Genomic DNA, 25651 nt, shown 5'->3' with positions numbered 1-25651 from the left:
TGGACAAAATTTCTTTGCTGTATTTGTTTATCAAATACTTAATAGGCACCTTCCCTTTGCCAGGTCCTGGAAACGCAAGGAATAGCCCCTATCCTTGGGTCCCTCCTAGTCCAGCAGGATAAACCACATGCGGATGAAATAGAAAGTAGCAAGTCAAATGACAGGCTGATATCAGGGTGTTATGGGCAACACTTAGGAGGAGCAACTGCTGTGGGCTGGGGTGAAGAGCACCTGGAAAGGGGCCAGGAAGTATTTTCTGGAGGAAATGATGCCAACCACAAGGGGGTTTTAAGACACTGCACAAAAGGCAGACTTGCATTATCATGAGGGGGATGAACTGACCAAGGACTCTCCTGTGGAGGACACGGACTGATGATCAATAGCATGATACCCAAATTAATGCTGCAGCAGTGTTTCCCTGTGCTGCATTTGTAAAGTGCCTCTATGACAATATGGCAAATCTTCACACATACACCATGTATGAGGAACACCTGCCACTCAACTTTCCAAGTTCATAGAGCTCACGTTCGTAAGAACTGAGCCAAGATCTTGCCTCTGGCTGGGGAAAATATTAAACACTGGGGACATGATTTTGCTACCACACTATTTGCTGTCTTGAGTATGTGCCAAAGATTAAGAGGATGCAAAGGAGTGCAGCAATCCCAAATCTCATAAAGCCTGTTATTGCTAAAAAATAAAAAAAACAAAAAAGGTTAAAGCAGATGATTAAAATATATGTGTGTATATATATGTGTGTGTGTGTATGTGTGTATATATATAATTTGTTCCTGGTACAGTGTGTTCAAGACACTGTGGGCAGAGGCTCCCGAGAAAGGCTAGTTTAGGATATCAGTAAAGGAAAACAGAACCATCAGAAGCCAAGAAGTGCGAGTCCAAGCAGGTGAGAAGCAGCACTGATCAACCCACTGTGGGGCTCTGTACCTTCTCTCTAATTCCTTATTTTCCAGTCAGCTTGGTGGCATTAATTTGATTATCTACAGTTCAGCTGTTCACGTTACAGGGAGAGCTAATAAAACTTAAAAAATGATATACCCCAGTTTTACAGAAAAGCCTCATTACAATGGGAAAAAAAAAGCTATGACATTAAATTCTTTAGATTATCAAATAAAACTGGTTTATCAATTGCTATGCAGAAATATTAATGCAGGGTACTTAAAAATGTTCTTTTTCTGCATTTACCCCCCTGCCCCATCACCTTAAAAACTACTAGTGTGAATAGTAAAGGAAATGGCAGATGAGCAAAGATGGTTGCCTATCTGGTTTTAACCATCATATATTTGTGGTGCCCAAATAACTAAAGCTTTAATACAACCTTAATTCGATAAGCAACCTGGAATGGGGGAAAATTTAATCTCTCACAACTCATAAGTGGCTACTCACATTACCCAAATAAGAAGATTTTAACTTTACTTTCATAAATGTAAATGCTACACATGGTTACTATCAAAGTACAGAGCATACCATTGAGACTGACTCAAAGCAAAATACAGTACAAATTTATTGACTCCAATCATTCTTAGTCAACATTTAAGCAAAGTAAACAGACAAAAGAATTGAATACAAATAAGCAATGGATTAACATTAGATAGAAATCCTACTTTACCATGAATTTTCAGTTCGAAAAAGCTTATTCCTAAGTAAAACTGAAAAATGACTTACTCTGCTAAGGCATATGACAAAATATACAGAATTATAAAACCATTCATTTGTTTTTCTTTTAACCATAAGCATATATTCAACGGAAAATTTGAAATAGCCTTGGACTAATGTTCTGAAAATTAGTAATAACTGAGTATAACTGTGTGAAAAATCTGGACAGCACTAACAAATGATGAAAGAGCACTGAATTCTGTTATTTTAAAGATTTACAGTAAAATGCTTTGGTTCCCAAAAGACTGTCTCTAAAAGGAATTTTTAAAAACACCTGACATTGTAACTCATTTTTTCTCCTCCAGAATCTAAACACCGACTTTGTCTTCCCCCGAGTCACATGGGAATGCCATAAGCTGGAGTACCTGCTGAGATGCACTGAAAGAGCATATTAAAAATTACAAAAATCAAACTTCTTAAAGTGCTAAAACCACAAAAAGCCATAAATGAAAACCTATTTTTTAAAACTTAAAGTTTAGTAGTCAGTGTTAAAGAACACTTTTAAAATGTGTTAGCATTATTTAAATCAATAATGCATTTCACAATTATTGCAGAAACATCACTGAGACATCGTAAATTGACAAACTGACTTGTAATCCAGTTAGATAAAATTTATACAGAAATCTATTGGAATTATACCTAATTACTTTTTACTAAGAAATTTCAAATAATTTTACTTCTTAAAGTTCCAGATTACAGTTGTATATACGCACACATGCACGTGTGTACAAACCCAATTTGAGGCAACAAAGGCCAACTTTAGATCTGTTAATTCTCACATCTCTCCCTCACCTTGATCAGACAGTTGGCTTTGTAGATGCAGCCACACTGCACCTCCGTGAACAGACACATTTTATTCCTGTTTCACAGCAGCTACTCTCATTAGCACCATGGGACTACATATGGATTCAAACGGTCACTAATTAAGTGCTGGGGCATATTTTTACTGGCAAGGCTATAAACATTCCATTCCAAACCAGAATACCAAGAACATCACATATCTCCCCACAAATGTAAAGAACATCACTGTTGAATTGTTAGTTGTATATTCTGGTAAAATTATAAATGCATACTAACTAGTTTTAAAGGTGAATATTCTACAAATCTTCAAATATTACTGTTAAAATGCACAATATTTGTTACCTCCATTGCTTACTTTGAGTGATAAAAACACGTTTTGTTACTCCCTCCTTCTCCCACATAAAGAAAATGATTCAATATCAAGTTCTCAGATTAACAAAGAATATATTAAAACATTTTACATTCTTTCCACAACTGCATAAAAAAGCAGGCATCCTGCATACTTACATGGAATAAAGAGCTTTCTACATTTTCAAAATTAATTACAATCCTAAAAGATATTTACATGAATATCTTCACTAGCTAATGAGTTGCAACAATTTAAGACCAACTTGTTTTACACCAAGTATTTGCCTACTGGCTGAGATAAACATTCTTAAAAAACTTTACTGAATAAAGTAATTAACATATCTTTCATTATTTTACTTCTTAACATTTAAAATAGTTACATGAGTGGAAGCATATTTTTTTTGACCACCAAAATAAACTCTTTCAGCCTAATGCTTTTAAAGTACAGTATAAAAAGTAATAGAAAAACCAGAACGGCATTATAAATGTTTTTGGTTCAAAATTTTATTTGAAATCTTATATTCCTTGCTTAGACAAAAATGTGAAGACAAAACACCAGTCATTTTTAAAATCTAACAGATATGCAGAACCTATGTTTAGATCAAAAATATTTTTTTTCTTTTTTTTACTGATTAACAATATTATTTTTTAAAAATCTTCAAAAATGTAGCATAAAGGTTCAAGTCCTGGGATACTGAATTTATAATGCCAAGATACTCTGTATCATGGAATTATCACCAATAGATACTCTAATGGCCATGTAGGTGATGATCACTCAGGGAAACTGTCTTCTTCTGAAGTGACAGCTACTAAGATGGTCAGAGTAAGAAATACCACATTATACGGGGAATGAATTCAATGTACAATAATCCATCCTGATGTTTCATGTAAAGCCATATGCTTTAGTTTTATCCTTAAAATGCATAGATTTCTTTAGGAAAACAAAGATGGCAAGAATCAATAACTGCAATTTATTTTCCCTTCTCCATCAAATTTAAGAAAGAATAGGAAGTAACTACTAAAATGTGGAATTTTGGAGTTTTTTCAAGTGAAAGAATACAAGGCAAAATTTCATATATAATATTTATAATGTACAAAGTCAATCAGTATTTTATAAAAATGTCTGGTTCAATAAAAAAATGAGAATTCTCTTTCCTCCCAGTGGGATGGAATGTTGGCAATAAGACTGATGGGTACGGAGTTATTTCTTAATGATAGTAGTTGACTTTTTAAAAAATTTTGAAAGAATACCTTGTAACACAAACTAGAGTCTAAATTGGTATTACTTTCTTAAAAGGATTTTATAGTTTCATTTTTTTAAATACATCTAATTCCCACCCCTACAAGTAAAAATTTTCCCTTTTGAAACACCACACTGAACTTTGGATATCCTATTGAAAGGCTTTCAATTACAAATTATACATAGTATTCTCTGAAAAGCCCAAAACCCACAGACCAAAATAAGTAGCGAAAACTAATTTTGGACCACTGATAGTGCTTTAATATCTATTTCTGAAATATTAAGCAATGATGTAGAGAATGGCCTTGCTGATTTTAACCACCAGACCACCAAAAAATTCTAACAGAAACTGTCACAAAAGAGAGGCAGGAAAATGTAAATGTTGTATATATTGTTTTTGAAAAGAATGTTGAAACTGCAGTGAGATGTTTCTCCTCTGCTCTGAATTATCTAGAAGTAAATGGTAATTTAGAATTTTAGATCAGCTGTGCTAACTCTTGAGTATCTGGGATCTATTTAAATATATGTCCCGACCTTATTTTTTAGACTAATGTTAAAATCAAAATTAGTGCCATATGGTTAGCTTTGTTTTTGGTCCTAACTACACTCAGATTTTCAATTTGTGACAGCATAAATCAGAGGAAATGAAACATCTGCAGTCCTTCAAATGCTGGTCTGAATTTAGACTGTGGTGCAGTGTACATGTAACATGGTACAAGTTTTTATCACAATGTCTATCACTACTGAAACCCTTATAAACTGACTGTAGGGGACTTCCATAAATTGCATTCATTTCCCAGGTCTTCCTTAGAGTTTATCGTTTATTATATTGACTGAAAGCAAGTTTTTGTTAGTTTATAAAGATCTAAGTGTTACTATTGCTGATTTAAATTTCTCACAATTGTCATACAAAAAGAAGTTCTACATGACCACAAAATACCAAATATTTATTTTTATCAAGTGTCAGGATAACTTATCAAAGTTGAGATTTATCTTTTATTGCTAAAGTAGTCTAAGATACAAATCAATACAGAAAACTACTCCACTTCTTCCTGATATATTTTGGACTTAAGAACATGGTTAAGATTTAACTAGAACTCAAGTGTCTAAAATAATCAAAAGAAGGAATACTTTGATAGTATTCCACTAATTACAAATCAGTAAAAAACCAAAAACCTCAATTAAATGATTATATTGACACCATGGAATGAGGAACCATGCACACAATCAAGACTAATCCAATTTCAACATTAACGAAATCAAACCATCTTGTTCTTGTAAGGTCCAGAATCACAATATTTTAAAAGGTGTATTTCTAAAGTTGATTAAGGACTTTACTAAGTAATTATCAATTTGTCTCAAACTTCATTTCAAGCGTAACAATCTCCAACCTTTATTATTCTTGTTTAAAAAATATTTTGTTTCTTATGACACATTTCACAATTCCGGTTGAAATCTGGGGACTGCCTCCCATAGGTAAAAAGTGTTGGTCTTTCAATTGTGTGTTTGTTCGTGACTCCAAAGACTAAATGCAGTCTTGAATGTCCTGTGGCAAAGTTTACACATAAACTGTCTTTTAAATGTGATTGCTGAAAGGGGTGGGGCATGGTAAAAAAGGGTGTCTGATTCTTGGGGCACAAACAGTTTTTCTGTGGCTGGAGTTGGGTTTTCGGACAGGCCTGTGGGGCTGTCAGGCTCCAGAGGCTGGATCTTGGGCAGTGGCGGTGGCGGTGGCAGAGGTGGTGGAGAGGGAGAGTTTGTGGGAACAGGGCACACCTCAGATTCCTTATGTGCCGATTCCTCTGAAGCCTGAGACATGTGCGACTGGAAGTGACTCCAGAGTCTAAAATTAGTGCGAAAAGCTTTGTTGCACACGTGACAAATAAATGGTTTCACAGAGCACAGAAGCTCCTGGTGACGCTCCAGCTGCTTGTGCACTGTGAACATCTTCCCACACTTCTCGCAGGGCCACAGGCTGGCTTCTTTGCTAGGACCCGCTTCTTTGGGGGCTGTGCTGGCCTCGGGTGCCTCTTCCTCAGCCTCCTCCACAGGCTCCTCTTTGACTTGGATTTTCAGTTGCTTGGAAAGACTAAGATCTTCAGGGAGACAAGAGGAATCTTCCGAGTCGAAGTTAACTTGTTCTGAAGAATCACTGAACACGTTATCATCTTTTGTGGTGACGATGTGGTTTACTTTATTGGGCTCAGGGTGGGACTGGGGCCTTGAAGAACCAGTTACATCACCATTGTGGTCCAAAACGGGCAAAGAAAAGTTTTCGGTGGGTGCCATGTTGTTCTGATTATGGACTTCAACCTGGTGCCGCCAGATGCTGAAAGAGGACTTGAAGGTGCGCATGCACTCGAGGCAGGTCAGCTTCTTATACTCACACTTGCTCTCGTGTTCTTGCTTCAGCTCGGGCGAGAAAAACCTGAGGCTGCAGTAAGGGCAGACGGCCGCGTTCCGGCACAGCCGCTCGTGGCTTCCTTGCTCTAGGAGAGAAGAGAGCTTAGCATTACAGAGACGGCACTGGTAAACCTCCTTGTTTTCTACTGGACTTGCAAGAGGAGCATGCTCTTTTGGTTTAGCAACTTTATTTACTCCAAGGGGTTTTTCTCCTGGATGCATTTTTATGTGCTGCTTAAATTGAGAGAGAAAGCGGTACGCTTTTCCACAGTAAGTACAAATGTAAGCTCCTTTGGCTCGAGATCTCAAGTTCCTCTTGATGACTTGCTGCGCTTGGGAGCTACTCTGTCCCTGAAAACCAGGCTTGCCGCGCCTTAACTTAATGATCAGGGCCTTCTTAATTTCTCTCTCTCTCACTATGTCAATCAGCTTTCTTTGGAATTTTTCATCCAAAACAGCATGTGAACTAGAGGCTGGTGATGGGTTCTTCACTATGCCATGTTGGGTCTGACAGTGTGTCCACACTTTGAAGTTGGTGTGAAACCTCTTGTGACAGATGTCACAAGCGTAGGGCTTTTCTGGGTTATGGTACATGTTAACATGACGGTGAAGACCTGCTGTTGATCTAAAGATCTTAAGGCAATGTTTGCATTTAAATTTTTTGTTTGGTCTCGTCCCCTCCAACTCACCAAATTCGTCTTTATTCAAATCAGAATCTGGAAAATCTGCATCAAGGATAGTAGGGCTTGAGCCTTCCTCAAAATTATCTTCTGACACAGGAGACCCATGCTCATTCACCTTTAACTTCTTAAACGGCAACCTTCGGTCCGCTTGGAACCTCCTTTTTGCTGGGAGTCTGCTCATGTCTTTTTGGTCATCTTCTGTTTTCAGAGACAGGTCTCTTGTGACCGATGAAGATGAGGCAGCTGCTGTTGCTGCCGCATCTCCCACAGTGACGCGGATGATGTCCGAGGGGTCCGACAGCGGGCTGCTGGGCTCGGTCTTTATGCGCACCTCAGTCACAGGGGAGGCTCCCTCCCTGTCTGTTGACTGAGAAGCACTAAAGGACCTGAGGCGATGCGGTTGTAGCACTTGAGGCCTGTCATCTAGGGCTGTTTTTTCACTACAATCTTTTAAAGATGACTTTTGAGATAAAGCACACAACACATTCCCTGGTGCATCACTGGACACCGAAGATGATCCCTGGGAAGATTTCAAATCTATGGAAGGTGAATAGACAGGAACCTGGCTATCCATCGACAAAGACCGTCTGAGGAGACTCTTAACAAGTGGGCCACTCCTGTCAATGCTTTGGTTTCCAGAACCAGATCCACTGGATGGGATCACTAAGCCTAACTTTGAATAATACAACAAGTTTCTATCTTCACCTTGACCATTTCCTTTGTTAGTTTCTTTTAATACATAGGGAGTCTCTGATGAGCTACAAAGAGACAAAACAGGTGGCCGTGGTCTCTTCAAAGCCAGCTCTAGAGCTTTTCCTTTTGGAAGCTGACCACTCACACCTGGTTTATCATCCATAGCTTCTCTGTCTTGCAGAGGCTTTGAAGGCAATACTGCATTTCTTTTCACCAAACTGATTCTATTAGGATCATCCAAAGATCCAGAATGCTCAAGAGACTTTGCATATCCCACAGAACTATCTTTCGGCCAACTCTTTTCAGTTAATGACAAACTATGAAGCGGTTCAATTGGTTTTGGGACATGTGGCTTATTGGTATTAGCCTTGACTGCAATGCTAGGAGAGGGCCGGGAAGTATGGCTTACATCAGGTTGATTTTGACTAACAGTTTTTCCTTGTGCTTCGTTTCTACTTTGACAAACAATGACACTTCTCTTTTGAGAACTGTTTTCATCATCTTCTACAAACACTTTTTTTCTATTAGGACACGCTGGAAAGGGGGCTTGAGGTGTTTTAGAAACGATGTTTGTCAGAAAGGAAATCCCAAGACTATAGCCAAGTTCTTGCACAGCAGCAAGGCTGCTCTTCTCAACAAATAGAGAGGAAGAATAAATGTAGTTTAAAACATTATCAAAAGCATCTGGCTCACAGAAGTCAAGCTGAAATACAGCTTGTGACTCATTTTCCTTATTTGTGAATAAACTCTGAAAGTATTCGCTGCTGGCAGCCAAGACATTTTTATGAGCTCGGAACTTTTGGTCTCCAACAATCAGCAGCACATCGCACAGCTGTCCTTTGAGACGCTCCTCATTCAGGGCACTTAGGAGAGAAATGGCGTGTGCGGGGTTGATGTAATGCAGTAATCCCTCCATGGCTTGAGTTTATCTAAAAGACAAAATGTAAAATTACTACAGATATTGCAGTGAAAAGTTCCCTTGGAATGAAGGGCTCCTCAAGAGCAGGGAACATCAGCTGTCTTTGCAAAGGTACCAATATTTAGCAGACCGTAGGCTGACAGAAGCTTTATGAATGAACAATCTTATTTAAATAATGGTGAAAATGTAAAATAAGTCTCGTGGTTTAAGTAGGTCCTCATTAAAACAGAAGAATTGCAGGAACTATAACATAGGCATTTGTATACCATCAAAAAGGCTGCCAGAACTTGGCAGGTGGATATGGAAGCAATATTTGAAAATAAAGGTTTATTATTTAGGGTCCTTATCCATTTGATGCTTGGCACTATTCCTTATCAATTCAGAAAACAAGTATGAATTATCAAAACCCCTGAAGTCTATAATTTTGACAGAAAATCAGCTTTATTACTACATATACTTAAACATAATGTGAACTGTTAACAATTGGTTGCAAAGCAGGTCTTGTGAGACCCTTATTTTTTATTTTGAGATAGGGTATCTCTCTGTCACCCAGGCTGGAGTGCAGTGGCACCATGATGGCTCACTGCAGCCTCAACCTCCTGGGCTCAAGCAATCCTCCCACTCAGCCTCCTGAGTAGCTGGGACCACAAGCATATGCCACCTCGCCAGGTGATACGGTTTGGTGGTGTCCCCACCCAAATCTCCTTTTGAATTGTAACTCCCACAATTCCCACATGTCATGGGAGGGACCCAGTGGGAGGTAACTGAATCATGGTTTCTTTCTTTTCTCTTTCTCGTGCTCTTCTCATGATAGCACAAGTTCTCTCTTCCCTGCTGCCATGTGAGATGTGACTTGCTCCTCCTTGCCTTCCATCATTACAAGGCCTCCCCAACCACGTGGAACTGTGAGTCCACTGAACCTCTTTTTCTTGTAAGTTACCCAGTCTTGGGTATGTCTTCATTAGAAGTGTGAAAATGTACTAATACAGTAAATTGATACCAATAGACTGGGGCACTGCTGAAAAGATACCCAAAAATGTGGAAGCAACTTTGGAACTGGGTTTCCGGCAGAGGCTGGAGCAGTTCAGAGGACTCAGAAGAAGACAGGAAAATGAGGGAAAGTCTGGAACTCCCTAGAGACTTGCTGAATGGCTTTGACCATAATGCTGATAATGATATGGACAATGAAATCCAGGCTGAGGTGGTCTCAGATGGAGATGAGGAATTTGTGGGGAACTGAAGCTAAGGTGACTCTTGTTATGTTTTAGCAAAGAGACTGGTGGCATTTTGCCCCTGCCCTAGAGATCTATGGAACTTTTAACTTGAGAGAGATTATTCAGGGTATCTGGCAGAAGGAATTTCTAAGCAGCAAAGCATTCAAGAGGTGACTCAGGTGCTGTTAGAGGCATTCAGTTTTATAGGGAAGTAGAGAATAAAAGTTTGGAGAAGTTGCCGCCTAACAGTAAAAAGAAAAGAAAATCCCATTTTCTGAGGAGAAATTCAAACTGGCTGCAGGAATTTGCCTAAGTAACGAGGAGCCGAATGTTAATCACCAAGACAATGGGGAAAATGTCTCTAGGACATGCCAGAGACCTTTGCAGCAGCCCCTCCCATCACAGGCCCAGAGGTCTAGGAGGAAAAAATGGTTTCGTGGGCCAGGCCCAGGGACCCCTTTCTGTGTGCAGCCTAGGAACTTGGTGCCCTGTGTCCCAGGTGCTCTAGCCGTGGCTGAAAGGGGCCAAGGTACAGCTTGGGCCATGGCTTCAGATGGTGCAAGCTCCAAGCATTGACAGTTTCCATGTGGACACCTGTATGTCCAGGAAGAAGTTTGCTGCAGGGCTGTGTCCCTTCCATGAGGGACAGGGCCCTCATGGAGCAACTTCTGCTAGGGCAATGCAGAAGGGAAATGTGGGGTTGAAGCCCCCATATAGAGTCCCCACTGGGGCACTGCCTAGTGGAGCTGTGAGAAGAGGGCCACCATCCTCCAGAACCCAGAATGGTAGATACACTGACAGCTGGCACTGTGTGCCTGCAAAACCCATCGACACTCAATGCCAGCCCATAAAAGCAGCCAGGAGCGGGGGATATACCCTGCAAAGTCACAGGGGCGGAGCGGCCCAAGACCATGGGAGCTCACCTCTTACATCAGCTTGACCTGGATGTGAGACAGAGTCCAAGATAATTTTGGGGCTTTGAAATTTGACTGCCCTGCTGGATTTTGGCCTTGCATGGGGCCTGTAAGCCTCTTTGTTTTGGCCAATTTCTCCCATTTGGAACGGCTGTAGTTACCCAATTCCTGTACCCCCACTGTATCTGGGAAGTAACTAACTTGTTTTTGACTTTGCAGGCTCATAGGTGGAAGGGACTTGCTTTGTCTCAGATGAGACTTTGGTCTGTGGACTTTTGAGTTAATGCTGAAATTAGTTAAGACTTTGGGGGACTGTTGGGAATGCATGATTGGTTTTGAAATGTGAAGATGTGAGATTCAGGAGGGGCCAGGATGGAATGATATATTTTGGCTGTGTCCCCAGTAAAATCTCATTTTGAACTGTAGCTCCCACAGTTCCTCACATCTGGGAGGGACCCAGTGGGAAGCAACTGAATCATGGGGGCAGGTCTTTCTTATGCTGTTCTTGAGATAATGCATAAATCTCAGGAGAGCTGATGGTTTTATAAAGAGGAGTTCCCCTGCACAAGTTCTCTCTTCCCTGCCACCATGTGAGATGTGCCCGGCACTCGCCTTCTGCCATAATTACACGGCTTCCCCAGTCACGTGGAACTGTGAGTTCACTGAACCTCTTTTTGTTAGTTACCCAGCCTCAGGTATGTCTTTATTAGCATTATGAAAATGGACTAATTACACCCGGGAAATTTTTTTTATTTAGAAATGGGGCCTCACTATGTTGCTCAGGCTGGTCTCCAACTTGTGGGCTCAAGAGATCCTCCCGCTTCAGCCTCCCCAAGTGTTGGGATTATAGGCATGAGCCACTGAGCTTGGCCAAGAGACCTTTAAAAATAGATAAGAATTTGGAAAGAGAAAAATTATTTGCTAATTACTAACGAAAGTGTTTATGCCGGGCATGGTGGCTCACACTTGTAATCCCAGCACTTTGGGAGGCCAAAGCGGGCAGGTCACTTGAGGTCAGGAGTTCGAGACAAGCCCGGCCAACATGGTGAAACCCCATCTCTACTGAAAATACAAAAATTAGCCAGGGATGGAGGCATGCGCCTGTAATCCCAGCTACTCAGGAGACTGAAGCATGAGAATCACTTAAGCCTAGGAGGTGGAGGTTGTAGTGAGCCAAGACTGTGCCACTGCACTCCAGCCTGGGTGACAGAGCAGGACACTGTCTCAAAAAAAAAAAAAAAAAAAAAGATTGTAAGTGTTAAAGAATAAAAGAAGTTTGTTTTCTTTCTTAATGCTATTTGCCTTGCAATCTCATGAATACTATTTTCTTACCAAATCACATTTTCAACAATAGCACAAAGGAAACTTTAGCCCAGTTCTAAATTTAATTAAAGAGTTTAAACTGAGATTTCACTGAAATGCTCTTCAAATCTAAACATGAAAAGAGGAGGCCAAGTGGTAGAGTGCAAGCTCTGGTGCCAGACACTTGGGTTGAGATGCCAGCTCCTTGCAGGCTGGTTGATTGTCCTTGGGTGTTTCTGTTAGCCTCTCGGTGTGGCAGGTCCCTCACGTGAGATGGGAATGACAACTGTGCCCTCCTCTTGCAGGGTTGTTGCAAAGAGTTCATCTAAAGAAAACTCAACAAATTAACTTGCAGAAATTGCAGGATTAATAGGCATCTATTTGGTATCAAAGAAATAGGGCAGATTAACCCCACCATATTCTCGATGCAGACAAAGCCATTTCATGCGGAGACAATGCCTGACTCTGTGTATCTGACCCTTTATTTAGGCTTCTGTTCCTCTAACACCTCATCCTTTTCATTTTTTCTTTTAGACGGGGTATCGCTCTGTTGCCCAGGCTGGAGTGCAATGGCTCAATCTTGGCTCACTGTAACCTCTGCCTCCTGGGTTCCAGTGATTCTCCTGCCTCAGCCTCCTGAGTAGCTGGGATTACAGGCGTGCCCCACAACGCCCAGCTAACTTTTGTATTTTTAGTATAGATGGGGTTTCACCATATTGGCTAGACTGGTCCCGAACTCCTGACCTCACGTGATCTGCCTGCCTCAGCCTCCCAAAGTGCTGGGATTACAGGCGTGAGCCAATGCACCTGGCTCATCCCTTTCATTTTATAATGCCGTATTTTCTTTCAAATATTAAGACATTTATTTCTAAGACTAAATGTATCCCAAGTAACTAAGAATATTTGTGACGGTTTTATCTTTCTCTAGAGGGCAAACTGTAGATGAACCAAACTTGACCCCAGCACATTTGTACGTTCTCTTTTGGCCTTTGCTGGTTACCCCAGCCACCAGGCTCTTCAGAAGAGCCCAGAGTCTCCTAGGCTGTCAACCTGGGAGTGGCCACATGCAGTATACAATTCCTTCTGACTCCCTGATAAGATGCGACTCAATTTAACTGACTGCAACACAGGACTTTGCTTCTAGAGATGATGCCTTTAGCCTGTCCACAAACAACTGCTTTGGTCAGACTGTACCAAGTTTCTGTCCATTCCCGCCTACCATCCTTTCAAAGTAAATGGTAAATTTTAATTCTTCTATTTTTAAAAAATTATTCTATTTGTGACTACTTGATAGAGATAATTTCCCTTCCTCTTTCTTCTGTTAGTCATTCAAATTTTCCTTATTCCTACCAGACGTTCTTTACATCTATCTGTATAAAGAAACCCTTATCATATTTTACAGAGGTCAGCAGAAAAAGACATAAGCTTATAATGTTACATGTATTACTCAGCTGGGTACTGAGGAGTTTTTAGCACTAATAATTTTTGACAAAGCTAGTTCAGATGTTGCCACAGGGAAAAGCTGTAACACAGAATTAACGATACAGAATTAAAGGCTTGGATAGTCTCTGTCAAAAGGGGTTCTTAAACTCAATTTGGTGGTTTAAAATTAGCATTTAAAAAATAAATGACTAGGACAGAGCAGAAAATATCAGAATGCATCAAATGTCTTAAGGTTAATTACGAGCTTGAGAAACTTTTGTTTCTATTATATATATGTACATATTCACATAAGCAAGCACGGACTGGATTGAGATATAAAATGTATTCCTTCCTGTGGGTCAGTCAAAATATTTTGAGAGCCAGTGTTCTAGGCTAACCAACCTCTTTGAGCCTCAGTTTACCTTGCTATAAAATAAGGATAATGCAGCTACCACATAATGCTATTGTGGGAATTAAATAAGATAATAGTTGCTACCATTTATATAGCACCTAACTATACAAGAACCTACACTATAAAATGTACCAGGAACTTCTCATGTCATTTACTCATCAAAATGGGATCAGAGAAGGTATGAAGGAGGCGAGGGATGAGCCATGGAGATAAATGGAGGAAGAACATCACAACAAAAGGAGAAGCTAAGGCAACAGAAGGGCTGGAGCAGTGTGTGCTGGGAACCATGCAAGATGACATCTGAGAGGCAAGAAGAAGAAAGACTGTCAAGGGCTGGGAGACCTCCAGAAGAACTTTCTTTCTTACTATGGATGAAATGGACAGCCACTGAAGATTCTGAGCAGAGGAATGACAAAGACCTGAATTATGCTTCCAAAGGATTGCTCTGGCTCTGTTGTTGAGAGTAGACAACAGAGGGTAGGTTAGGATGGAAGCTGCGGGCCGGCTTGCAGTCCACTGTAATGACTCAGATGAGAGAGGATAGTGGCTGGGACTAGGGTGGTAGCAATGGAGGTAAAGGCAGAGTCATTAGGATTTCTAGTGGACAGACTGCAGGAGAAAACAGAAGGTGTGGAGTTAAGCATTCTGCCAAAATAACTGGAAGGGCATCCTTAGGAGAGACGAGGTTTGACAGAAAAAACAGGAGTTTTGATTTTTTTTAAGAATTCAGTTTTGATATCCTACATGTGAGCAGCAAACCTGTTCATCAGTGTACCCTTTATGAGCCTCCATCTCTGCCTTACTGTCCCTACTTCCTTTCTTGTGCTTCCTGGGATCACTTCCCAAATAAACATCTAAATCTGAATCTTTATCTTAGGGTCTACTTTTGGGGGAATCCAAACTAAGACACAAACAGAACTTGAAGCACAGGTAAAGGCTAACCACTTCAAACCTCCCTTCCAAGGGCTTGTCCTGGCTCTTTAGTGTGAAGACTAAACCAAGGGGAGTTTTCTACATCCCTGGACCTGAAGCAAATGATATTCCACAGACCGTATGCATCCTGTTGCCAAAAAAGCAGTATTTGTGTCCCTGTTCTTTGTTTAGAAAGGTTTCCTTCTTTATGCATTATTCAAAGTATCATGATCCCTATTTCTGCTCTAAGTCACTGCTTCAAATTTCTTGGATCACAGACTTCTATCTTCTTTGAATGAAAACATCTATGAACTAGGGGACAATAATAAAGTCACTCAGAGTTAAGTTGTAAGAGAAATACTCACTGTCCCTGAAAATTATTGGGGACTTAAAACTTAACTTTCCTATAACCTCCATTTAGAGCCATCACACCAGCCTGAAAAGTGCCTTGGGATGTCCAAATTCCTGATACACAACTGCAGGACAACTTTACAGAGTATTTACTTTCCATTCCATTCAGTAGAACAGTAACTAGGTACTTAATAACAACTAAAATTTGCTGTTTATTCTGTCACATACACAAAAGTAAACACTTTTTATGTACTAACTCCATATTTACATCAACCACAGGAGGTAGGTACTATTATCCCCATTTTACAATGAGAAAAACTAAGGCACAGAAGGTCAAGTAACATGCTCAACGTCATAGAGATAATAAGTAGCAGAGCAGGATTCGCATCAGCTGGCTTGGCTCCAGAGGCTAAGCTCTTAACCCCTACATGACACTGCCTCTAGTTTCCTCTTCCAATTCTCGTATCATCCTCTGAACTAGAGTGTCATCAATCCTTTTTACAAATGAGAAAACTGAGGCATTGAGAGGTCAAGTCATTTGCCTAAGGTTACCCAGACAGTTATAGACTTATGGCTAGCATCTGTCTAGGGTGTGCTAGAACCCTTCTAGACATGGAAGATACCAATTTAACAAGTACGGCCCTGCCTTATGGAGCTTAAGGTCTTGCGCAGGAAGAGGACAGGTCAATTCATCAGCCTAGTCCAGTATGCTAAGCAGCAGATAGGATGTTTGTAGAGGTAGAGATGCAGTATGGATGACAGGCATCAGAGCCAGGTGAGATGGAGACCAGGAAGGGCGTTATACGAAGAAAGTTTTATAGGGAATGCGGGGAAGAGATAGGCAGGAAGGATGAAGGGCATTTCAAGGGATAAGTATTTATTTTTCATTCCATTCAGAAGAACAGTAATTAGGTACTTAATAACAGCTATAATTTGGGTGCTTATTCTGCCATATACACAAAAGTAAACACTTTTTATGTATCAACCCAATATTGACATCAACCCTAGGAATTAGGTACTATTATTATCTCCATTCTACAGATGAGAAAACTGAGGCACAGAAGGTTAAGTAACATGCTCAATGTCAGACAGATAATAAGTAGCAGGGCAGGATTCATATCAGCTGGCTGGGCTGCAGTACACGCACCACCACAGAGACAAGACAGAGCAGGAGGAATCCAAGGGAACCACAGGTGGCTTTGTCTGGTGAAAGGTAAAGGTACACATGGGGGAGGAAACGCCCATGAGGCTGGAGGAAGAGGGAGGCATTAGTGCCTTGGGGGCTAAAATATGTTATCTGAGGATCTTGCACAGGAAAGCAACATTGTCCATTCTCCCCAGTACCCCAGGATCTGGAGACTCTAGATGTCTAGAACGAGATGCAGATCCCTCACCTTTATATTAAGGCCCTTGCTTTTTTTACATTTTAATTCAATTAAGCTTTGAAAACAACGTACCCTTTCCTACTCTGGCTGCAAACAGACAACATACTGAATTTTTGTGTTTTAATGACAGTATATTTGAGTTTAACAATTACCTAAAAATACAAAATGCTCCATCAAGAATGTAAGTAAAAGGGGGAAAATCACAACTGCTGACAATCACGAGATAATCCAGCAAGACTGTTTGTGGCTGGTGGCTGTGTAGACCGAATCCTCAAAAACTTTTGATTTCTCTGCTCTTGTGCTGTCAGATAAGGCGAACTTTGTTGCTGGGTGTACTTTCTCCTCAGTGTATTTTTTCAGATCTAGACCGGTAAGTTTGCTGGCACATCACTCCAAATTTCCATGCAGGTTTTCATTATGAGTAATCAGGGCCTCCGACTTACAGAAGCAGTGCATCTTACATATAAACATGCACTGCTGCCACCATCATCTACGCCCCTCCTTTCCACGGCTCATCTCCACCTGACTCATCACGGCAGAAGTTCTGCCACTTCAGTCATGGCGGAAAAACCTTGGAGCTCTTAAAAGACAAGTGGGTGAAATTTGGAAGAAAAGGTCTATTTATGAGCAACAGAAAAAGCTAAAAGGAAAACCCCCCAGGAAAACCAGTTTCTGAAACAGGGCCAGCTTGCTTACCAATTTGATCCTCGCACACAAATAGGTTCCCAAAGCCTGCCTGGATTGTTTCTACTTCATGTCTTCTGAAATTTCAAAATGAGAGAATCTTTATGGTTAACAATTCACGGAGGACCTTACAGTTCCATGGAAAAGCCTTTCAAATCAGTCTATTTGTCTCAAATCCTGGCTCTGCCACCTAGTAGGCATGTAACCTTCTAAAGATGACTCAATCTTTCTGACTAGTTTCCTTACCTGTTAAACATGGCTAACACTACCCACCACATAGGATTTTTATGAAAGATAGAAGAGGCAACATGTTCGAAAGCCCCAGTACGTTCAGCACTTCCCATGTGGCACATGCACATCTTCCTTCCTTTTCCTCTTCCCCTCACAGATGCTTGTGTGGGCCTGCTACCCACCATGTATCACAACAGGTGCTGGTGATGGGAAGATGAGTAACTGGCCTGCTTCTTGTTCTCCTGTAGTTCACATTTCCATGGTAGGACAGACAACAATTAATGAAGGATGTGAAGAATGCTATGGGGATACGGATTCCAGGAAGCAATTAATTTGGCCAGGGGGTAGGATGGTGGATGAGTGAATAGTGGGAACTACTCACTATTAACTATGAGTGAATAGTCCTAAGGAAGGCTTAGGACTCATCACTCCTTTGACAATTATAATACAAGCTGAATATCTCTAGTCCAAAAACCCAAAACTACTTTCTGAGCAATGACATGATGCACAAAGGAAAGGCTCATTAGAGCATTTTGGATTTTTGGATTAGGTATACTGAATCACCGGGTATAATGCGAATACTTCAAAATCCCAATCAATCTGGAATCTGAAACACCTCTGGTCCCAAGCATTTCAGAAAGGAATAGTCAACCTATAATACTAAAGGTTCCATTCTTTACATTTCTACCATAGACACTTTTCAGAAATGCTCATCGGCCTTGCTGGAGCTTAAAACCTTGCAAGGGCTTGCCTTGGCCTCAACTTCCAATTCCCTAGAATGGCTACAAAACCCTTCAGAACTGGATTCCAGAAGATTATTTCATACCATCACTTCAAATTCCTCAGGTAATAAATGCTAAGGGGGTGGGGGACTCATATCTCACATCTTTTTTTTTTTCTTTCTTTTTTTTTTTTTTTTTTGAGATGGAGTCTCACTCTGTTACCCAGGCTGGAGTGCAGTGGCACGATCTTGGCTCACTGCAACCTCTGCCTCCTGGGTTCAAGCAATTCTCCTGTCTCAGCCTCCTGAGTAGCTGGGACCCCAGCCACCAGGCCTGGCTAATTTTTGTATTTTTAGTAGAGACAGGGTTTCACTATGTTGGTCAGGCTGGTCTCGAACTCCTGACCCCAGGTGATCCGCCCATCTCGGTCTCCCACAGTGCTGGGATTACAGGTGTGAGCCACCACGCCCAGCCTCATATCTTAACATAAATTAATTCAATGCAAATACTTTCCTCTATAGAGTGTTAAATCAGTCGTATGGAAAAGATTTTTGAGGGAGGGGGAAGGTAGGCAATTTTGAATATAGAGCATTCTAGTGATAGAAGCAGAAGACAGCAAAGCATGAGCTGGCACTCAGAAGGGTACCAGGGGGTGAGTGAGGGGTTGAGAGAGAGAGATGGAAAGGGATCAAAATAGTCTCACCTACTACTTGGACTAGTGTCGTAGCTAAAGGTACATTATAAATTAAGTTGGCTCCCAGACTAGCCACAAAACTGCTACTACCAGTTCTACAGGAAAATGTCTCTTTACATCCAGCATCAACCTACAATTCAACTCTGGGAACATGGGTCCTTTGGATATTGGGGATTGCTTCTATAGTCCTAACCATGATACTAGAAAAGAGAGGGAATGCACGTAACACAAGGCAAACACCTAGTTAAAAAAACAAAGCATCTACATTTGACTCTGGAATATAAACACACACACAGACTGCTTATCCCCAAACCCTAACCTCAGGATTTAGCCATAACACCTACCAATGGATTTTACTATTCGATGGTGATAGGAAGCTGCCTCTGAGTTTCAGTCTTATCATCACTCACTTGGTGACAATGCAAATATCCTCAGATTTCAAACCTAGACTAGCTTATCCAATCCTTCAAGAAGAGTTATGTTATTATCTTGTATTCCATTTCACCACACTTTCAGTCTCTACCAAGGGGGTTTGATTTTGGTTTGATGGTTTGTTCTCTGCCACATTCAGCAGAATGATCCTACTCTAACATAGTTCAAGCTCCTTTGCACCTTAGCAGACTCTGGTCACAGCCTTGGCTGTTTTCTTCCAGCCACTACACAGCCATTCCATCCCGTTAACAGCCCCATGATTTTGCTATAGAAGAACTGCTCTTGTCCCACTGTGTGCTACAGCCTGATGTGCTACACAGCCTGATGTGCTCCTCTCCCCTAGCTCTGGGCTAACCATACAACCAAAGCCAAATCAATCAGAAACTTTGTCCTTGGAATATGAATCCTGAGAAGAATGACAAAGGCAATAAATAAATGAAGCTGATTTATCTCAGCGGAGGCCTGAAAATGCAACCTTGCTAGTGCCTGCTACATAGATTCCTGGAGTTAGCTTGGTTTTTGTCCTTCTTCCTGGCCCAGTTTTTAGCTCTTAAGTCCTGTATCTTTACAATAAACTACTTTTTCCATTCAAGCCAGCCATTTTCTGTTCTTGTTATTAAAGAACCCTAATATATTTCCACGTGGTATTCACTGTTCCTGTCATGCCTTCCAAACCCATCCTAATACAGCTGCTAGCCTGAGCTTCTTAGAACAAAGCTTTGATCGTTCACCCAACATACACATTAAATACTCCTATTATTAATTCAATTTATTTACTGAATTCCAATTCTGTACAAGGCATGGTTAGATTTATCTGAAATATAGGGGTGCACCAAACAGACAAGACCCCCACTTTCTAGTGAGATAAATCAGATGCTAAATAAGGAAACAAATAAAAAAGATAACCTCAGATTCTGCTAAGTGTTATGGTAGAAATAAACAAGGTGCTATCGCTGGATGCAGTGCCTCGAGAGGATGGTCAGAAAATACCTTGATGGAATATTTCAGCTGAGATCTAAGATCTGAATGAAGAGAACCAGCTTTGATCCTGTTTAAAAATAAAATAATAAAAACAATTGTTCTCCATTAGGCTAAAATATTTAAAACAATGACTACAGGGCTCTATAAAATCTGGTTTCAAATGACTTCTAAAATTTTCTGAGCCGGGCGCAGTGACTCATGCCTGTAATCCTAGCACTTTGGGAAGCCAAGGTGGGTGGATCACCTGAGATCAAGAGTTTGAGACCAGCCTGGCCAACATGGTAAAACCCCGTCTCTACCAAAAATACGAAAATTAGCTGGGTGTGGTGACGGGTGCCTGTAATCCCAGCTACTAGAGAGGCTGAGGCAGGAGAATCGCTTGAACCTGGGAGGTGAAGGATGCAGTGAGCCAGGATCGTGCCACTGCACTCCAGTCACCACTGGGTGACGGCTGAGCCTGAGTGAAATTCCATCTCAAAAAAAAAAAAAAAAAAAAATTTTTTTTTCTTTCCCTTAGTTATTCCCTAGTGATACCTTCCTGCTCCAGATACTCTGTCTCTGAGACCTAACCTGCACATCTGACTTCTTCCATTCCCCAATCTGGAAAGTCCTAGAACTCACCTAAACCCCCCCCCTCAGCACACTACTCAGAACACGAATCACCTTTCAAAGCTCAGGTCAAGTCCCAGCTCCTCCATAAAATCCTCCATTATGGGTTGAATTGTGTCCCCACTCTTCCCCCCCAAATTTATATGATAAAGACTTACCCTCCAGCACCTGGAGAATGTAACTGTACTTGGAGACATGGTCTCTAAGACGTAATTAAGTTAAAATGAGGGCTTTAGGGTGACCCCTAAACTGATGTAACTGGTGTTCTTACAGATAAGGAAGATTAGCACAAAGACATGAACAGAGGAAGGACGAAGTAGCGACAAGAAGATGTAACCTATAAGCCAAAGAGAAGCCTCAGAAGCAGCCAACCCTGCTGACACCTTGATCTTGGACTTCTAGCTTCCAGAACTGTGAGAAAAGAAATCTGGTAAGTCATCCAGTCTGTAGTACTTTGTTATAGCAGCCCAGGCAAACTAACATACCTTCCTTGACTACTTCAGTTTATAATGGGCAAATACCTCCTTTCAACTTCAGCACCATTTACATGTTTATTCACTGCCTTTATTGTTAGTCATTTGTGTCTCCCCAAGAGGACTGAAAGCTATTTAAAGACTGATAATCTATTTAATATCTTTTGGCATTCTTATCAATGCTCAACACGTTATCTTCCACAACAATAAAGATTTGATTTTTCTGTATTCTTCACTCCAATTAAATGCAGGAGTGAAAATTATGGCTGTTAGTTGTTTTGCTGAAGTAAAGCACATTACATCACTGCCCTGCTTTGGAGTACTGTACTGATTTTTCTATTTCTAAAGAAAATCCAAACTATAGACTGGCATACAAGACTTTTCATACTTTGGTTACAATTCATCTCTCCACCCTTATTGGACACTCCTTACCATCTACTCTACAAACTTGCATATCCAGCTTCTGCCACCCAAGATCTCTCTTCCCTCTCCTTTACTTGGTTAGCTTCTATCGAAAGATCCAGGTGAAATGTAACCGACTCTACAAAGCTTTTGTAGTTGCCCCTAGCCAGCAGCTCAGTCATCTAAACCACAATACTTCATCTCTCTGTAATACCACCACAACTTCTTCAATTGATCTGCTTTTACATGTGTCTCCCTCAAGGGGCTCCCTAAAGAAAGAACCCTTGCTTGCATGCCTGTATCCCTGATGCCCAGCACAAGGCCTAGCAAGCTAGGTATTGGGCAAAGAGAGAAATCATCAAACTTGAGGCTCAAGACCTGGACTAGCTCACCTTTATTTCTCCAGCATCCGTTACTGAGCCCCAACACGGGGCAGTATTCTTTGCTTTTTCTATCAGACCTTGTGACTTTAATCACTACTGGACGGTGACTCCCAAATCTGTATCTCTGCTTAGACTCTTGAGGCTCCACCCTCTCAGGTACCTACTGAACAGTTCCATCACAGTATATCCTCAGGTCCAGCATGGTACTTAAACTCCACACCTCTCGTCCCTGCTCCCACATCTGCTTGTCCTCACATATTCCCGATTTACTTTGGTGTGTTGCCAGCCCCTAAGTTTCCAAAACCAGAAATCTCTTCTCTTTCCCTTATAGCCTACCACTGCGACCTGGTCAAACGTAGCTCTTAAATAGCTTATGATCTGCTCTCTCTACTTCCATTGGCTTTAGGGACAACTAAAATTGTCCCTTCTGCTGGGCGCAGTGGCTCATGCCTGTAATCTCAGCACTTTGGGAGGCCAACTGGGGTGTGGATCACGAAGTCAGGAGATCTCAAGACCATCCTGGCCAACAGGGTGAAACCCCTTCTCTACTAGGAAAAAAAAAAAAATTAGCTGGGTGTGGTGGTGGGTGCCTGTAATTCCAGCTACTCGGGAGACTGAGGCAGAAGAATCGCTTGAACCCAGAAGGCGGAGGTAGCAGCGGGCCGAGATCATGCCATTGTACTCCAGCCTGGGGCAACAAGAGTGAAACTCCGTCACAATAAAAAAAAAAAAAGGAAAAGAAAAAATTGTCCCTTTAATTATCTCATTTCCATCGAGACCTTCTTAATAACCCCAATTTTGTTATTTACAATTTTTCCTTACCAGTGTACACATCTAATATTCCCTCCTAAATAGTGTAAGTTACTAGAGGGCAGGGGTTATATCTTCTTCAATTTCTGTTTCAACAGAATGAAGCACATTATACTTTCAATAGTGTTAAAAAGGAAAAATAAACAAAAAGTTACTTTTAAGTAAACCAGCACTTCAAATTTTGACTTTCTTTTCAACATCGATATTTAGGGGTGCTTAAACTTAATGACTACTAGTCCTTAGAGATCATGATTTACTCCTTCAAGTACATGAGGAAAGCTTTAAAAGATAATTTTCCAAGAGAAATCTTTCTAAAATGGATTAACCCACTTTCTTGTCTTCTTAAACAAGGTATGAGGACCATATGTAAGCTGCTTAATTGAGCGCTCAGGGTCATCATGTGAACAATCGCTGGACTATGCTGTAATACACGCGTGCCCTCGGAGGCTCGGTGCCAGGGCTGCGAGTGCTTGCACGAAAGGAAAAACCCCAGGCCGTGTGAAGTCTAACTTTCCCCCTCCTCTTGCTCAGGCAATCCCACCGGGATACCTGTCGAAACACACCCCGCCTCCGAACGCGCTCTCTGGCGGAATTCTCCTGAACCGCAGAGCCCTCGTGGCTGGAAGCGCATAGCAACCGGGGGCAGAGTGCGAGCCCCCAGGGGTGTGCTAGGATGGAAAGGCAGGAGCCTCTGAGGATGGACTACTGGGCGTGTTCCCGAAAAGCCGGGAAGAGATGTGGCGGCGCTGCCGCAGGGTCTCTAAGGCCGGCACGGGCTGCGTCTTGACTCCCTGCCCCTACAGCCGCAGACTTCGGCCGGGGGAAGGGGCTCCTCCAGCGGGGAGACGGTCGCCGGCCGAGCAGCAGAGCTCCTGGCCAGCGGAGGGTGCTGTGCTCTGCGGGACCGCCGAGAAGTCCCAGACAAGGTCTGCAGGGGGTCTGGAGGGGAAGAAACGCGCAGCGAGGTCCAAGCGTCCGCGGGAGGGGCCGGGCGGGGAGGCGGGCCGGGGGCGGGGAGCGAGCGTCCGGCGGGCACCGAGCGGTCACGCTCCGGCCACTACGCCGAGGACGGGGCGGCGGGGCTGGGTCCCGGACCGTGAAGGGAGCGGCGGGTCGCGGCAGGTGCGGGGTCCCCAAGGCCACCGGCCAGCTTCCGCACGCACCTCGCGGCCCGGACCGCCGGCCCCCAACCCCTGCCCAGAACCGGAGAACGCGCCCTTCTCCACGAGGCATTTCAACCGCTCCGCGCGAGGGGCGCGCGCCTGGGCCAAGCGAGTCCCCTACCCCGGGGCAGCTCGGCCACGGTGACGAGTGAAGCCCGCGAGGGAATGGAGCATGCGCATTCGCGAGGGCGAGGCCAAGTGCGGGCAGGGAGTATGCGCAGTGTGAGGGTACAATCGGCTACGTGGGAACCCGGGGCATGCTCGGTGAGCGCCCAGGCCCCGCGCACGCGCAGAAGCGCTCGGAGCCCGCAACCCGCTGGTGGAGAAAAAAGAGGAGAGAAATCACCTCAGAGTTACGTCAGGAAAGGCCGCGTTTTGCGGGGAGGCTGTAGCCTCCCAGGGGGCCCCGCAGTTCTCCTAGAGCGAGGGGCGTGACAGTTACTCACCGGTCTTCAGCCCCGAGGCAGACGCCGGGCCCCTTTCCGCTCACACTCGGCTCGCGCGCGCCGCAGCCGCCGCTGCCGCTGTGATTCCATCCATCTTGAATTTGACGTCATCCCACACCAGGGATGAGGTCATCGCAGGCAGCGCTCGTCACGTGCGCGGCACTCTGATTGGGCGCCGGGCGCCGGAGGGCGGGGCGGGAGGGGCTCGCGGCGCTGGGGGCCGGGGAGGGCGGGCCTGCCGGCAGCCGCTCGCCGAACGGACGCCTCCGCGCTGCAAGCCCGCGCCCTCGGTCCCTGAGGGGAGCCTGCGGCGGCCCTGAGGGGAGGCGGCTCGGCTGGTGGCCACGGCGAGGAGACCGAGCGCCCCGGCCAGGTGGAGTCCGTCGCGGCGAGTAGCGCGCCGATTCTCAGGGAATTTTGCCGCCTGCCGGAGGCGCCCTTGCCGCGGGGTCGCCCCAGGTCATTCCGCCGCGGTCCTGCCCGGCTGGTCCGCCCCTAGTCCCCGCTTCCGGCGCGGCGGGATGCGTGGCGCGGCCGCTTAGTTCCTCGGAGGGGAGGACGCGCTCCCATGCACCGGTGGACGGTGGGCGACGCCCCGAGCCGACTACCTTGACAGCGATGGGAGCGACGCGCGGCTTCCTGACGGGCGCGGGCGGCGAGCGGGGCCCTGCGGTCCTCGGGTCGGCGGCAGACGGTCCCTGCCCGCGAGGGAAGGCCGCGGGGGGCGGCGCCGGCCTATAGTCGCTCAGAGCGCTTCCATTTTCTTCTCCCGACGCGACCTGGCCACCTGGCCCCTGGGCGGGGACCCGGCGGCCGCTGCCGGGGCGTCCGGGCTCCTTCGCCTCTCAGATGGGGGTCGGTCCGAGGGTGACTCCTGTTGGCCGGCCCTGACCCCCGTCGGGGCGTCCACAGCGGCCGGCAGGCAGCCCGAGACTTTCCATAGTGCCCCGC

The 25651-nt window shown here is 43.6% G+C and overlaps 2 protein-coding genes across 5 annotated transcripts in view; one reads left to right on the top strand and one right to left on the bottom strand.

Annotated features, from left to right (window-relative positions):
• Positions 1 to 1495: 1495 nt before the first annotated feature.
• Positions 1496 to 24819, bottom strand: ZBTB21 (zinc finger and BTB domain containing 21). 3 transcript variants are annotated; one of them, XM_005548630.5, is made up of 3 exons: positions 24701 to 24819; positions 7153 to 8768; positions 1496 to 6549 (listed from the first exon to the last, which is right to left on the bottom strand). In XM_005548630.5, exons 2-3 carry the CDS (start codon positions 8753 to 8755, stop codon positions 5555 to 5557), a joined length of 2598 nt encoding a protein of 865 aa, XP_005548687.2. In that variant the 5' UTR covers positions 8756 to 8768; positions 24701 to 24819; the 3' UTR covers positions 1496 to 5554. The 3 variants fall into 3 exon arrangements, with proteins under 3 accessions (XP_005548687.2, XP_005548684.2, XP_073890077.1); XM_005548627.5 differs by having other exon boundaries at positions 1496 to 8768; XM_074033976.1 differs by lacking the exon at positions 24701 to 24819 and adding an exon at positions 16823 to 16932 and having other exon boundaries at positions 1496 to 8768.
• Positions 23698 to 25651, top strand: part of UMODL1 (uromodulin like 1) — a 138211-nt gene continuing 136257 nt past the window's right edge. For both annotated transcript variants that reach the window (XR_012431973.1, XM_074033974.1), the window contains exon 1: positions 23698 to 24017. The gene's annotated coding sequence lies outside the window, so the exon portion shown is untranslated. The remainder of the gene's footprint in view (positions 24018 to 25651) is intronic.

The sequence above is a fragment of the Macaca fascicularis genome, chromosome 3 (assembly GCF_037993035.2).
Source record: "Macaca fascicularis isolate 582-1 chromosome 3, T2T-MFA8v1.1".
Classification (NCBI taxonomy): Eukaryota; Metazoa; Chordata; class Mammalia; order Primates; family Cercopithecidae; genus Macaca; species Macaca fascicularis.
This window is presented reverse-complemented; position numbering and strand designations above follow the sequence as displayed.